At 27.3% G+C, this 17,144-nt stretch overlaps 2 protein-coding genes across 9 annotated transcripts in view; one reads left to right on the top strand and one right to left on the bottom strand.

The window, feature by feature from the left end:
* The window catches only part of LOC100161036 (ras-related protein Rab-38), a 28,880-nt gene extending 17,686 nt beyond the window's left edge, over nt 1-11,194 (top strand). For 2 of the 3 annotated variants that reach the window (XM_016801261.2, XM_003241824.3), the window contains exons 2-5: nt 5,180-5,390; nt 6,695-6,876; nt 9,403-9,546; nt 10,663-11,194. In XM_016801261.2, coding sequence (XP_016656750.1) covers nt 5,180-5,390; nt 6,695-6,876; nt 9,403-9,546; nt 10,663-10,767 — 642 coding nt within the window. In that variant the 3' untranslated portion in view covers nt 10,768-11,194. Of the gene's footprint in view, nt 1-412; nt 841-5,179; nt 5,391-6,694; nt 6,877-9,402; nt 9,547-10,662 lie in introns of those variants that run through there. The other variant, XM_001950117.4, reaches the window with a different exon arrangement.
* An 877-nt stretch (nt 11,195-12,071) lies between these two features.
* LOC100573968 (DNA fragmentation factor subunit beta) overlaps nt 12,072-17,144 on the bottom strand; it is a 12,754-nt gene continuing 7,681 nt past the window's right edge. For 4 of the 6 annotated variants that reach the window (XM_008180929.3, XM_016801259.2, XM_029490449.1 and 1 more), the window contains 3 exons: nt 15,654-16,026; nt 15,336-15,540; nt 12,072-12,798 (listed from right to left, as the gene is read on the bottom strand). In XM_008180929.3, the coding sequence (XP_008179151.1) occupies nt 12,742-12,798; nt 15,336-15,540; nt 15,654-16,026 (635 nt within the window). In that variant the 3' untranslated portion in view covers nt 12,072-12,741. Of the gene's footprint in view, nt 12,799-14,201; nt 14,358-15,335; nt 15,541-15,653; nt 16,027-17,144 lie in introns of those variants that run through there. The other 2 variants (XM_008180931.3, XM_008180930.3) reach the window with 2 other exon arrangements.

The following is a 17,144-nucleotide window of genomic DNA, read 5'->3' on the forward strand; positions in this document are numbered from 1 at the left end:
AATCAAAAAAACCAAAAAAAAATTAAATATTTAACACCAATTATTATAAGTTATTAACGTTAAATTTCAATACTTGATAGTAAAATTATTAAAATACTTATACTCAACTAGGTAGGTACTTGACAATCTCACGAGCACGTGTGTGTGGTTGAGTGATGTCATAGCACTGTGTGTATACCTCAACACTTATTATTATTATTATTAGTAGTAGTATCTGGTAGTGGTAGTAGTCGTAGTCGTAGTAGTAGTAGTAGTAGTAGTAGTAGAAGTAGTAGTAGTGCTGTTATAGAAGTAGTATTATTATCATATATTATACGTAATCGAACGGTGAGGAAAAAATATTAATAGCTACAACAGAATAATAAGTGATATTAATAATATGATAAATAAGTGACGTTGCACAATAATTTTCAAGAGACGAGTCAGTAGTGATCAAGTGCACTCTTCGATTGTACGATCAGTTGTACGTGTTGTGTTGGTGTTTCACGTAGACTGTATAATATTATAGCTACGTCTAAAATACTGTTTTATAATTATCTAATAAATACATTACTATTAAGAGTTACTTTTTTCGTTCCACTCGCCGTCTTTTGACAACACCCGAGTGACCGTTTTCCGTAGTGCCTACACACACGAAAGTACGATACCTATACGCTATACCTAGCTTGACCTAACCTTCTTTTTATAATATATTATTATACCGCAGCAGCGGTCACTGTTATCTGTACGCGTTTTCGTTCATTTTCTCCGATTTTGTGATTTATGGCATTTACCGCCAAGTCACGCGCGTACAAGCACAGGGTGCTATTGGAAAGTTCGTCCGACGACGTAGACTTTTCGGTGAGTATTTCGTCCGACAAAAGGACCTGCACAGTTATTGTACCTTTATCATATTATAATACAGCTGTACAATTATCAATACAATATAATATTGTGTATTTACGTTTAAGACTATCGTGGCCAGACGAAAATTGTGATTTTATTATTTCAGTACAAGTATAATTTTATTATTAAGTGCATAACTGCATGAGTGTGCGTGTGTGTGTGTGTGTATGTATGCGCATAATATATTATATAATATTAATTTAGTTCTGTCCGACTGTTTTCGTTAGTCAATTATAATTTCTACACCAAGTAAAACGTGTCCCCTTGCCTATTATTTTATTTGCTCGTAACATTTTTTTACGGTGTCCGTTACAATATATATATTATAGGTAGGTATTATGTTTTGTGTATGTTCTACCTATATTGATTGAAACCTTATATTACAGCCGTGGCTTATGAACCGTAATACCACAAATGGTTATAATCTTAAGCCAAAGTTCCGAAAGTTTCAAATTAATATTTTTTTGCCATCAATGACGACACGTACTAACTTCCATTGTTCAAAAACATTATACTCTAATAAATGTACATGTTCATAAAATTCATAATTTAATCTTTAAATCATAATATTATTATAATTTATATTATATTTGAAATTTGCTACATGAAGTTGTTAATATTATATATTATTAATTCAAATAAATTATGGTTCATTTGCCGCAAGACAAGGATAAAAATTAAAAACTAATATTTAAAAGACATATTTACGTCACAATCGCTTGCACATTATCTTGAAAACAAATTTGGTTATAACTTATAATTATTATTTATTACTTAAGGGTATTACATATTATAATTTTTTATTTATGGTAATGAATTATAGTTCATATTGCATAATATATAATATTTAAATATTGTAATCATGTGTTTGATTATTTTAACGCAGATATAAATCCATCGAAAATTCGATCCAAAAATTGAACCATTAAATATGTACCTACCTATACATTTTGTTGGGTTCTAGTTATAAGAATAATAGTACATAATTGCGTAATAATATTTTTTATTTGCCTATTAAATGTAAGTTTGTATTCATAAATACAAAGTGATATAATAATAATAAATGTTTAGATCGTTGTGGACACGTATGATTAATTATATAATATAAATTAAATGTCAATATTGGTTTTCCACGTATATTACTGGTGTGATAGGTAGACTATACCGTAAAAACAAATCGAAAATATGCGCACTAGTGCATTTATTAAATTATCGAAGGCGTGGGGAAAAAAGATCGATATATTTTACGAGATGTAATAATAGACGTGGCAGGAAAACTCATTCCTTAAGTGGCAAACCTATATAAAAAATTAAAAACAACATTTAATATTAAAAACAAGAAAATACATGTGAATTCAAACTCTGGTTTTGCATATATTATTATTACATATTACATAATATAATTGCATTTACTGCGCGTGGAGCTGTATAGACTACCCATTTTTCTTACAAAATTCAAGCAATTTATATCCATAGAATATAAATATTTTATACTTCTGACATTTGTTAATAATATTTCCTAATGCCTATTTTTTATAAATTTATAAGTTAATAATTTATGTGTTTTATATGTAAATACATTGAAGAACCACAATTTCATTAAAATGCTTTTGAAATAATAGAATACTTGAAGCCAACTCCAACTGCAAGCAAATATTATTATTCCCTATAAAATGTTATTACTATTATATAACTGACTACCTACCTATAATGAGAAGTATATAAGTAAATTAGTATATAAATAGATAAACTTAATTTTGTAATTCTTATGTTATGAAACAAAATAGCTTTAATAACAAATATATGATTCATGATGTGGGTACCTTCGAATCTATTTCCGGAATAAGTATTTTGCGCATATTTTATTTATTATTTCGTTTATATAGGTAAGAGTTTAAGACATTTTTTGGAGATTCTCAGAAAGCTTCGGACTCTATTTATTTATATTTAATCCTCAATAACTATAATATAATATTAATTCGGCGTGTATTGAGTAAACAGTTACAGTTAAAGTTAATTTGTTTTTTAGACTTTATCAAGTATAGCTGATATATTATAATATGTATATTATAATACATTCAAGCATGCACATTAATAAGACATGTCTCATGGCTCATTTTTATGCTTATGAACTAATTATTTCTATAATTTATTTATTACTGAAAAAGAGTATCGATATTTTGAAACTCTTTTGGTGTTGTATAATAGAATATAGCTTCTTTATAATATATTATATTTTATAACTTATTTAGGTCATCATTTTCGCGGTGCGAGAAATAGATAGGTAGCCTACGTCCAATACCAAAAGTAGACTACATAATATAACTACGTTAATAATCACCAGATAACAATGACATTATTATGATTAATGCAAATCTAATTAGGTAGATAATGTATAGGTGCAACGAATGATTAAACACTGTCTTTCACCATCGTAAATCATTAGGTATCGACGGTATCGCAATGGTTTTGAAGTCTAATCCGTTATCCGTATAATCTATAAAATGCTAAAATGTTAAATAGCAGTAATTTATCAGTTTATCATAGTATACAAATACTAAAATATTTAACTGCCTTTTAAATAATGATAATAATATACCTATAATAATGCATAATGTTTAATCTAAAGGAACAATCATAATATTCGTAATTCGAATTCAAAGCTATGATTATGGTACCTGCTATCAACAAAAATTATTTCATAAGCCTTAACGCAGGCACGGATCCAGAGCAAAGATCTGGAGGGGAGGGGGCAACAATTTTTTCTACAACACAAATACAATTATAATAAAATATTATACTTCACTAAAAATGTTGTCATAATAGTAGGTATAGGTATAGGTAATTAATGTGTTTAATAAATTATTGATTATTTAATATATAAAGCGACAATGTGAAAAAAAGTTTAGATTTTGTTTACTTGTTATTTTATATATAATATTTATATTTATAAAAAATATGTCTGGGGGACTGGGTCCCTAGCCCCCTCCCGGATTCGTCCCTGCTTTAAGGACTTATACAGTTTTATCATACCTATGTAAAATATCCGCAAAACAACTGCCCATCATCGTAAACCTGCCTATATTTTGATAATGTCATAGATTAATTGTTTCATTTCAAGGTCGTAAAATATGAATATTATCTCAAAACATATTGTATAATAATATGATATTATGTGTATCAACTTTATACAATTAATCATCGTTTCTTTAGTAATCAATCAATATTATGTACCTAACCTGGCTACCTATTAGAGTTGTAACAAATCTTTAACGTAACTCATATACACGATAATATGTCAATATAACGATTTGCAATGCATACCGCAGGTATTACGTAAACTACGGAAATAAAGATGAAAACGTAATAATAATTATGATTTATCTTAGTATGTTGTTCAAAAATACAATATTCAACCTTATGATATACAGGATGATTTACTAATTACCTATCATGCTCAGTCCCATTTTTCCTTTAATAATTAATTAAAATCCTGATATTGGAATTTTTGAATAAGTTAAATAGATTAAATACTTACTACATTTCATATTTTCAAATTCTTGATATTTTTTTTGTAGGAGTGTCCTGTAGCGATATAAACTTATGTTTTTCAAATGAGAATCTATTTTTTTACTGTAAATTATTTAGAAGATAATTTTTTGAATGTACCACCTATTATAATATACCTAATTCAAAATTCGAACGAGTAGCTTCTCAGTTATTAATATGTATATTAAGGATAATAGTTCTTAAAAATTGTTTTACAAAAATATAAATAAGAATTTAATATTGGATTTATTATATTATATTATTATTATACTTGATCCATTTTTACAAATTATAAATATTAATAGGTAGATTAATATAAATTATTACAATTTTCAAATAAACATGGCCCCTAATCCCTATATCTTCTAATCAAATTATTATTTGATTTGTTCTAATTATTTTGATACGTCAATAATGTTTTCAGAAAAACGATCCGCTAAATAATTTCAGTTGAAAAAGAAGTGGGGGGGGGGTGTTCTCATTTGAAAAACAGAAGTATGTATCGCCACTGGACAGACCTTAAATAGATAGTACAAATAATCTCATGAATTTGAAAATATTGTTTTAGTATATTATTTTATAATTTTAACGATTATAAAAATCAGAATTTAAACAACTACGTTATTGAAGAAAAATGGGGGTGAGCATGCTTGGTGCATCACCCTTTATTGTAGATAATTGTATATGTTAATTACATGCCATTTTTAACAAATATAATTATTTTGTTATGTTCTAACGCACACAGTCGAGAAATTCATCATTGGCTCCTACAGAATACCTGTTCAAGATTTTGGTCATCGGCGAACTTGGCACTGGTAAAACTTCCATAATCAAACGTTACGTGCACAAATTCTTCTCGCAACACTACCGTGCGACGATCGGTGTAGACTTTGCGTTGAAATCGCTAGAATGGGATTCCAACACCGTCATCCGGCTACAACTATGGGACATAGCCGGTGAGCATAATAATATCTATAAAAATAATTTTACTCGTAGAATAAATTATTATTGTGTTGGGTAACCGTAAGACATCGTGTATTTTCCATAAGATTAGCAAAGTAAAACGTTAGAATATACCACAACGTTTAACTTGAACCACTACCCTTTTTTACGTCCCTCATGCAACCAACAATTCCATAACTAAACAAGACAATTAATTGCAGATAAACGCCATTGTCGACCCAGATTTTTAATTTATTTTTTTAACCATACATTTTCTTTCTTTTATTCTTTTAATTATCATTAAAAATCATTTAAATAATGATAATTAAATTGATCGTTTACAACACTTTAAGTTTACTTCGCACTACAATATTTGTAACAGCAGGTTGTATTATTAATTTAACTATCCATGTTCGTAATTAAAACAATGTAATTACAAATTCTACATACCTAAATGAAAGGCTGAGCCCGTGAACAATAAATATATTTTGGGAGGAAAACTGTTAGTCTGTAAGCTACCTGCGGTGGTGAGAATTTCAAAACATCAATTTGGTGCAAATTACAAACTCCCCAGCATTATTATCTATTTATCTATACATACCTATGTGTTTTTTATTTTCTTGTATTATAATATAGCTGTAATACACAACTATCTGCCCCTCCCCCCTAGCGGCTGGTGAATTCGTTGTTATTTTCTTAGAGGGAAAAAATCTTAAATGTTATAAGAAAATATCAATTATTTTGATGTTTTTATCTTCAACCACCTATTTATTTGGAAAATGTAATTTTTTATGATCAGTTAACTTGCCAGTTGTAAATGCAACTACCTATATTACTACATATATTATAAGCAATACTTTTTTTATTTGTTATAAACAATTAATGTAATGATGATGTGTTGATGTTTAACTATAATAATATGTTTAATAAGATAAACATCAGTTTACTTTTATATCTTACTTTTCATAGGTATATTTTTAAATTTTTTTTCTCAAGCCGGCAAAAAAATATTTAATTTGGTCGTGATATTTTGAAAGTTGTAGGTATAATTATATTAATTCGATAACGTTGGAGCTTATTTAGTATGAAATCTAATCGTTTTTTTAAGTTATTCTTTTTTAATTAGATAAATATGTATGATATGAAACCGTTTTCTTAAAAAAGGAAAATAGTACGCCCAATGGGTTTTCTACATATTAAATGTATTTTCCAATAATTTAAAAACCAATACCTATTATAGATGAGGTCGATTGCCCCAATCGTCAACAATTTTATTTAGCTATAATTTACTACGTGTCTTATGTACTTATTATTACAGGTCAGGAAAGATTCGGGAACATGACTCGGGTGTATTATAAAGACGCACTAGGAGCGTTCGTAGTTTTCGACGTCACGCGACCAGCCACGTTTGAAGCAGTGGCCAAGTGGAAACAAGACTTGGATGCAAAGGTCTCGTTAGAAGACGGATCGCCGATACCGTGCGTCTTACTTGCAAATAAAGTAAATATATACAATAGGTCATTGGATAAAAATAATATAAGCGCCTAACTTTGTGAGAGACACTAGAAAAGTAGGAATGGGGTAATAGTATAAAATATGTATAATATTCGAATTTTAAATTTAGATATCTACTTCGACGTTTCAATATGTGTGATAGAAAAAAAATGCTTCATTTTCAACATCAAAATCTTTTCTGATAAGTACGTCTTGTGTGCAGGTAGGAGAGGGAGAGTCTAAGTAAAAAATTCCCAGCACTCTTATCAATAATAATTGGGAAAAACGCGAGTTTTTACGTAAAACCTGCAGTTTTCGAGAAAATTGTTTTCACTTATTTTGTGGTAATTTAAAAACCAATATTTGGACTCTTTTTAATCTATTTATGTTGACTTTTGAAATTATTGATTTTTGAAGTTTATTTTCCATAAATGTCGATAAAAAATGTTCAATCTGTTAAAAAAATTGACTATTTAATAAAAGGTTTCTCATAAGTTTGTATTAATGGAATTAAAAAAAAATAAGGGTAATTTCACAAATACTTTTATGATAGTCTGAAATTTAAATCTTGACTAGATTACTGGATATTACTGGATATTCACACGTAAAATAACGATTTCTGAACCATCGGTTTTAGTTATTTTGTCGTAATAAAAAAGTATTAATTCGTAGAAACTTGAAATACTCGACTGCTTACTTAAATTTCTCCATGAAATAACCAACATTTATTGACTCAATATAAGTATTACTCAACACTACGTCGGATTGCGGGCAATGCGTCCGACACCATATCAAGTAGGCATTGTGCCAAAATTCGATTGTATGCATGCTTGATCTGCCCGATTAACCAATGGCAACTGCGGCAACCAATATACAAATAAAATACTAATTTCTACTAAGTAATTATTATTTCACCTATAACCAATAGCAACCATTTATAAACAAAAATGTCCATCGTATATCTCAAAATCCGTGTTTGATCACCTCTCCGGGTTGGACTTACCGGGTTTAAATTTTGGATCTAAATCATACAGGTAACCACTCAAACGCACACACAACAAATTTCATCAAAATCGGTTTAGCCGTTTAGAAGTGCATAGAGTAGGTAGGTACCTACATACAGACAAACATTAATTTTTATATATATTTAGATATTATTGTTATTATTTTCACCCAATTAATTTCTCCAACACAAATTATATACATTAAAACCTTCCCCGTGACTCAACCGATCTATTAGTGAAAATCGTATTAAAACCCGTAGAGTTACTACAGTTACTACAAACATGCACGTACACACTACAAAAAAGGGACATTATTAAAGTTTTAGTAGGTAGTAGTTTTTCAGTTAATTCGTTACAAACATATAAAATAATTTCTCCTCTTTATAATAATAAAGTATAGTAATATAGTATGTTTAATATTAGTTATATTATTACTTATTAAGTAGTAAACTAGTATAGACTGATAAAATATATTTGGCTAGTAATGTAGGCTCGTTTTTCGTACCTACGCAATTATTTATCATTGAATTCAAATTTAACAAATACATTTTAGTATAATAGTAATATATATTAATAGTTACTTAATGACGAGGTACACTATAGATATATATTGTACAGCACAGCGGTTGCCTACTTTCCCCCTTTTCTTTTTTACATACTAACATAAATGTGTTGTTCACACATGTTTTTTACTGTAATATTTTTATTTCTTTTAATTTGTTATCGTTATAGATAAGCTTCGGGTGTTATGACCTATGGGTTTATGTGTCTAGTTATAGGCACACTTAATGTTTTGCCTAAACACTTATGTTGCCATGTTGGTTACATAGGTACAACATTGATTAATATTTAATGATTCACTAAAATGTAATGGAACAATCATGGGCTACAAAATAATGTTTTAAGGATCATTAGGCATTAGCATTGATTCATTTTAAATGTTTAGTCATTGTTTATAAAACCCGACTTTAACACGCCATTAGCGTTTTTTTTTTTATTTAGGTACCTCGTATGCGTAATGTCCTTTGCCTTAAAAAGTTGTGTAAGTTGGAAGAACATTAAAACTTTAATTGTATTCTCATAATATATTCATAGGTAGGTACATCATAATATTATTGTGATTATTAAGTTTTTGATTTTGATTTTCACATAAGAATAATAATACAATCGAATGAGTAGGTAGATAGGTAATGACTTATCTTAAAATATGTTGAATTTGCATCATTTCAATATCAAAACCTCATTCTTAGATTGTATAACTATAGGTAGGATTTAGGAATATAAAGTACCAAACATGAACCTACCTAATGATAAAATTTTACGTGACATAGAATTATTGATGTATTCCTTGGTAGGTAGGTACTTACCTATAAAGCTATACAGTATACACTTCAATACTTTATGAAGTATCAAAAAGTGCTAACAAAATATTCACAATAAATTCAACGGAACGTTTTTTTATACGACGGTTTTTTACACCTATTTAATATTTATGTTTTTAAAAAAAAAAATGTTTATTGTATTGCAGTGTGATGAGACTAAAGAAGGTATGGTGAATAGTATTGCCAAAATGGACGAATTTTGCAAAGAAAATATGTTCACAGCTTGGTACGAGACGTCAGCCAAAGAAAACGTTCACATCGACGATGCGGCAAAGACACTCGTAACCCAGGTAACCTATTAATATTAAATTTGTGTATAGATTCTAGTACCTATTTGTAAACTCTAATATGCATAGTGCATAAATAGATATTAATTTATCGTTACGTTTACACATCACTGCGGCTTTACTACCTACTACAATATATTATATAATTACCTATATATATATATTATGTAAATCCATATTATAATATATTTTGTTACCCACATAAAAACATACAGGTTATTAATTATAATTAATGCACTCATAACAACTGTTTCTGTGTTTATAGTAAATAAAGTATTAATATTATAATTACATAACTTTATAGCGATCGAAATTTTTTTTGTGTATGATCATCTTGATGTCAGTTATACCTACCTAACTACTTGGTTTGTTAATTATCCTAATGACATTTTTTTTTCTTTTTGAGACATCATAGAATATTTATAAAACCACCCATGGGACATGACAAAAAAGTAAAAACTAACTATAGTATAGGTACCTATAACAAAAATAATGCAATTTAATATAAACTATGCCTATAGACTATAACTTAAGCAATTCTGTGAATTATTAAAGTTGTTATTAAATTAAATCTAGCGGTCAATAGACGATACTCCATCAATATTCAGGGTCAAATAATGTAGGTACCTACCTACATACCAAGGCCGCCCGCAGGGGAGGCAAAGGGGCCATTACCATATTTGAAATGACAATAACTTCTGAAATAATAGTTTTCGGAAAACGGTGCTTTTAACGATTTAAAAAACAAGTGGGTAGTTGAAAAAAATTGAAAATCATGAGGAAAAAATTGCATTTTTGTTCCAAAATATACCTATAAATGTTTTATAACTATTTTTATATAACATGCCTATTATAATATTATAGTACCACTTTTATTATTATTTAAAAAAAATATTAATACCTAATACTTATTACCCATATTTTAATGACAATGGACAACTTAACAAAAAGTTAATATTTCAATGCAGTGTAAGTATAGTCTAAAGTCTAAACAGCTAACCTTGACTGCCCCGTCCATACCCTCATGTCTATATTAGGTATTAATTATTATGTAAATATTAGGTACTAATGTTTTATATTTGATAAAACATTTTTAAAACCATATTCTATTTATTTCAGATTTTGAAGTACACTGCTCAATATAAACCGACATACTTAAAATCAAAGGGTCAAATAATATTAAACAACACCCCTAACGAAACGCAGAAAGGTTGCTCCTGTTGATTAAAATGCAATCATTGTTTTATATTCGTTTATATTATTATATACCACAGTACAAATTGTTTTTTTCTCAATATATTGTGTCAATTATTATTAATATTATGGCCTCAATAATATTTTAAACTCTAGGCACCTAATTCAATATTATTTTGAAAGTAGTAAGCAAATTAAATACTATAAGCATTATACAATAGTTAGCTCAAAATTTAATAACTGATTAAGCCAATATTTTGTTTTGACTTTTGAGCTAACAAAAACTCTACATCATAATACCATAAATGTTACATAAATACATAAATGTTTGCATAGTATTTAGACCTAATACTTTTTGATGTGATATTAGGACAGGTATATTGCATACTTATACCTACTACTTGTATTGTAAATACCTATGGGCCATGGTAAAATTAAAGCAAATTTTTATTTCTTAGCTCTACTGTTTTTATTCAATATGTAATATAAGTGCCTTATTTAACCAAATTTATCATTTAAAATATGTAAGTTTTGAGTATAATTTATGTTTATTATTAAAAACTTTTATTACCTAGGTACCTAAGTAAAAATATATTTTATTTTTCATAAATATATTAATTAGGTAAGTATAAACTGTTGGATAACTAATTAAATATTATTCTATATTGTTGACATGTGGAAATAAATTTAAATATAGTCTTTGTCTTAAACAATATATTGTTTTTTTTTTTTTTTAATTCTTGATACAGCTTCAACTGCTAAGGTTATTAGCTTGCAACAAAAAATGAGATATTTAGTTACACATTTAGTTACAGATGAATGTACAATAGTTTCTTAAATTAGTTTTACATATAATTTAGTTTTGGTCACATATAGATATACTAGCTTCTTAAATTAGGTTATACATATCAATTTGTTTTAGAAATGCGATGATTTTGTTGGTGTGGTCATGGGTTGGGTTGAGGGCTTCGAAGATGTTATCGGGAATTTCAAGTCTTTTCCTGGTGTTTATATGGTTACGACATTGGACGAGAAGGTGATATTGTGTTTCGTATGTTAATATGATTATAATAAATTCTTTCAACCTTATTTCCAAATATAATAAAGATAAACAATGTATATGGACTCCAAAATATTGTGACATAAAGGGAAACAAGGAGTGCAGCAAGAAATTCAATAAGCAACCCTAACTGTGAAATACATTCCTTTTTATCACATATAAGTTGTATGTATTAATATATATTATATATTAGCAGCAGGCACTATCTAATAAGAAACGTATCATCTACTCCTACATAATATACAATTATAATTTTTGTATAATAAAATACTTTATTGAGCAAATGAGAATATTACTTAACTATCAACTGATCACCGAAACAATGTCAACTATGACTGCATCAAGCAAATAGAGAGAATCAACTTTATTAAAACGAACTGCCTGTCAATCGGGTTGCCTATATGACACAATGTAACTGTTCTAACATGGTCGTTACAAAATTTTAAAATACAGATAACATAAATGAATTAAATGAATGAAGTTAACAAAGTAAAATTACATGAGATATTATTATTAATGATATTTTTTTAGAATCATAATGACAAATAAACAACTTTCAAATGTATGGCCACTAAAAAATCTACTATTTGGCATTCTAACTTTAGTGGAATATCATTGTTGAGTGTGCAGAAAAATAATATTGTAGTGTTGAATAAGATAACAAGAATATTTGCATTATATTATATTGAAGCTGAAGATAGTAGAAGATAATATTATAGAAATACAAAAACGGGAATATTACTAATCAGTCATTTATTACAAATTATATTTTAGAAAAACAATATTATCTTAGGATGAAAAATTACAAAATTAATTATAACAACCTCCTGAAAAGGTTTCAAAAAACCAGATTTAATTTTCATCTTAGATGTCTGCGAAAACCCATTATTCCATAATAAGTATGTCAATACATAATTATTAATTATTATAGATTTTTGATTTGATCAATTATTGAAATCGTTTTCTAAACAGTTATCAGCATACGAGAAGCTATGAATCACCTATGACAAAAAAAAAACAATATTAACGTCATATTAACACTTTAAAGTTTAAACATTATATTATATTGTACAAAAGTCAAAAATAATACATTTATTAACATTTTTCTGTTTCTAGTTGGAACATGGATTAAATACAAATACTATTCATACGATGAAAAGCTCAATAACATATAATTCAATAAAATATAATATTATAATAAAAGGTGATAAAAACACAAATTTTCTTGAACATATATTTACGTTTTTGGATATATATTTTTTATATACATTTCAAGAAAATTAGTTTACATTTATAAAAGAATCATCTTGTATATTATAATTATCATGTTTCAATGTTTCATAGTTTATTAACTTTATATTTACAAATTATTAATTAATATACAAATTAATCTTTGATATTATCTGATCTTATCATCTGTCATCTTTCCACAATCACTCGATGGTCTGAGATTATATCTTATGATCTAAGGGTCTGAGGTGTGAGCACCAGTCTGGGGGTCAACAAGATTGTACTTTTAGTTTACTTGGAAATTGGAGAGCCGGTACCGGAACCGATACCGATAAATTCAAAAGGTTCCAGTCTTTGTCCCGAACATCTATCGTTGTGGAAGCAATTTATCTGTGTTATTTTTCAGACGTGTAAATAACGACTTGTCATTTTCCACAGTTAGATTTTGATTAAAGGAAGCTGCATAATATTCAAAATCTGATTTGTTAGATAAGTTAGAAAAATATATGAAAATTCAGAAGGCTTGATGAATATACCTACTTAAAATACTTGGTTATTGTTATATAAGTATCATAATAAAATATTTATGAACAATAAACACTCAATATTAACATTATAAATAATATTCTCAAATATTATACTTAATTTTTTAATTCAATCATCAAATAAAATACAATTCTCAAAATTGAATGGAACAAGTTAAAAATTACACTAAGTATGAGAACCAAAGCTGCGATCGTCATGTGCCAAGCGGCCTGGTGGTTGCATTTAGTCACAAAACATGTTAAGACTTATGAGTGTACGCATCTGCCGGTGTCACTAATAACCCTGGTAGGTATTAGTGACAAATCCTTGCCCTACATGCGTGTGTCCAAAACAACCGCACCCTCCCATACAGTAACATGCTAATGACCTCAGTTGTTGAAGCCTTAATTCAAAAAAAAATTCAAATCACCTACTAGCAATAATGAGTAATACCTTAATGATAATACAGTCGATTATCGGTAACTCGAAGTTCAAGGGGAAAAAAAATTGACTTACTAAAAATTTAGAGTTACCAATGTATTATTGTTATTTGAAGGGGAATTTTATTTGTTCAAGATGTCGAGAATTTAGAGTTATCAAGGTTTGAGTTACCGAGAGTACACTGTAATAGAAAAGAAAATACATTAAGTGTATGTATGTATAAGTATTATTTATTTACACAAATTATAAAATAATAACAATAATTAAAATGCGCGCCAACCGGTAATATTTCTCCCAAACAAAACCACTGAAGACAGGAAAATTGGCTGATAGAGTGTGGGACGATTGCAGCTCACTGAACTCACTCGCATTACCAGAGACAAAAAAAATAATTTATTTAAATTGATTTAATAATTTTCTTGTAGAAATTATATAATATTTGAATTTAAAATTTAAAGAATAACATATTATAATTATACAAAGTATATTGATATTTAATTTTTATACTAAATAAAGTGTACATTGTGTAATAAGATTTATGCCACAAATCATAAACAATCAATAATATATTTTATATTACTAAATATATTTTAATCAACTAATAGTAAGCAAATGGTACTTAAAACATGATTTAGTGTTCATATTATTTTAGTAAACAATTAAATGAATACATTTTTTATGCCACTCGTTATTAATATTGAATAATATTTATCAACTGCTTAATATTTTATTATTATATTGTGTTATACTTTATAATATTGTTATACATCTAATATGTATTGTTGTATTTATTTTCAAACTTTTTTTTTGATATCATTGTATTGAAGATAAAACAAAAATCTAAATTAAAGAATTTTAACTAAGTAAAAATCTAAAAAAATCTAATATTGTATAATTAATAAATAATTTTAAAAATGAGGATAACGGAAGAGGAAGAAATTTTCTGACAGACTTAAATTAAATATTATGTAATTTAAGATTGATAATATCAGTTTAGGCTGCAGCATAATGTACACGTTTGTTGTTTTGATGAGCTTGGATTTCAAATGCCATTATTGAAAAAAAATGTAGAACTAATTTGTATTAATAATTTTATGTAATATAAATATTATAATATAAACATTTTTGTATACAACTAACCATAGGCACCACCAGGATAATTGTCAGGGGTGTGCGTAACTGCATAGTAGATACGGATTTCTCAATAATGCTTAAATCCGTAATATTTTTAAAATTATATGACAATACAAATGCCAAAGGAGTGCAAATGAACCATATATAGTAGTGTTAGTAACAACTATAAAATTATGACTTATATAAAACATTGATTTCACAACTATACCTTTTTATATTGTAAATACAAGTTTGGATCACATTTAGCACTGATATGTTGACCTTTGTCATGACATACAATATGTACGAGTTTAAGATTAACTGTTGTGAAGAGCAATTCATAGAAATAGTTCATATTTATTGAACGGTGAACCTCAGATGCCATTTTACTGGCTTCAAACAGTGCTGGTATTATAGTTCGAGATCTCTCCACCCTAATAAAAAAAATAAAAATCAATAATAAAATATAAGTCTATAATTAAATATACATTTAATATTTTAAATTTGGAAGAAACGTATTAAACTATTATAGTATTATAAACTATACCAATGGTCTAAATTCCAAGTAGAAAATATAATTCTACTCTCCCTGCTTTGGTATGGGTTGATTTTGTGACCAGTTCCGCGTTCATAAGAACAAACAGATTGATTCCATGCTCCCTCGCATTTAAAAGTTCCAATCTCGTCACACAAACCATTTGTATTTGATCTATCAAAATAATATCCATGATGTTTGTTTTTTGTTAAAAGTTCACTGAATTGTTTAAATACTTCATCTAAGTACTTCCTGCACTTTGTTTGTTTTATGTAAAAATCTGACTTTATCATATCCGATTTTGTTTTGTACATATAACTTCGAATTCGTTCTTGGCAGCGTTTGAACATGAATTCTTCTTTTGTTCTTGCCCTAGTTTCCAAACCTTAAAAAGAAATAAGTAATCATAATTATATACCTAATATTATATTATATAGTTGATAATCAGTAGCTTGAAGTAATAATTAACATAATTTTTATTTAACGTCATAAGCTCATATCTGAAGGGCGAACTTTTAAAAACCAATCAAATATGCGTTAAACCTTAAATATGCATGAAAAATAAATAATATGCACTAAAAGATGAAATATGCAATGAAAATCTTAAAATAAGCACTTAAAATAAAAATAAAAAATGGGAAATGTCGACCAATGCAAAATATGTATCATAAAAGTTCCATACTTTAAATTGTTATGTCATGAAACAAATTCTGTGCTCACTTAGCATAGTTATTATATCTTAGATCAACAAGAATAAAATATGCAAATGCATACAAATTTGCGCTTTACTCATAATATTTATTGATAAAGAAAATTATTTTGTTAAAAGTAACCAATATTTGAATAAAATTACTCTAGAGTTGAATGTATGTATAATATATGTTATTATTTATATCTTGTAAGATGTTTGTTCTTATGCAAAAAGGTGCAGGGGCAAATTCAGATTTATTTAACGTAGGGGACGAATATTGTGTATTTTTAAAAAATAAAATAAAGTGTCGCATATATTAAAACATAACATATACAGTTATGTTAAATATAACATTGTAATAAATACTAAACAGTTAACTTAAAACAAATACTGATATTAAATATTAAAAACAATAAAAAAAAAACATATTATGTAATCTTAATTTAAAGATAGCCTACAGAGTTACAGTCTCCTCCACCGCCCCCCACTGAATTCACCTCCAAAGAGGTATTCTATTAGAATGTTTTATTTCACACAGGAGTAGCTGACTACTTTTAGGATTATTGCAAAGAGACTGATGGTATTTACTATTTACCTACTATATTAATACATTTATTTATAACAATAAATAATATAAGTCTTTTATTATGTATTTATAACAACAGACTTTATAATATTATTTTACATTGCATTGTTTATTATTATATTTAATAATTCAATAATTGTAATAAAAAATCAAAGAATATTATAATTTTTAATTATTTATTTTAAAGAATGTTATTGTCATTAAGAGGACGCTACACCCGCATTTG

The sequence above is a fragment of the Acyrthosiphon pisum genome, chromosome A2, assembly GCF_005508785.2.
Source record: "Acyrthosiphon pisum isolate AL4f chromosome A2, pea_aphid_22Mar2018_4r6ur, whole genome shotgun sequence".
Lineage (NCBI taxonomy): Eukaryota > Metazoa > Arthropoda > Insecta > Hemiptera > Aphididae > Acyrthosiphon > Acyrthosiphon pisum.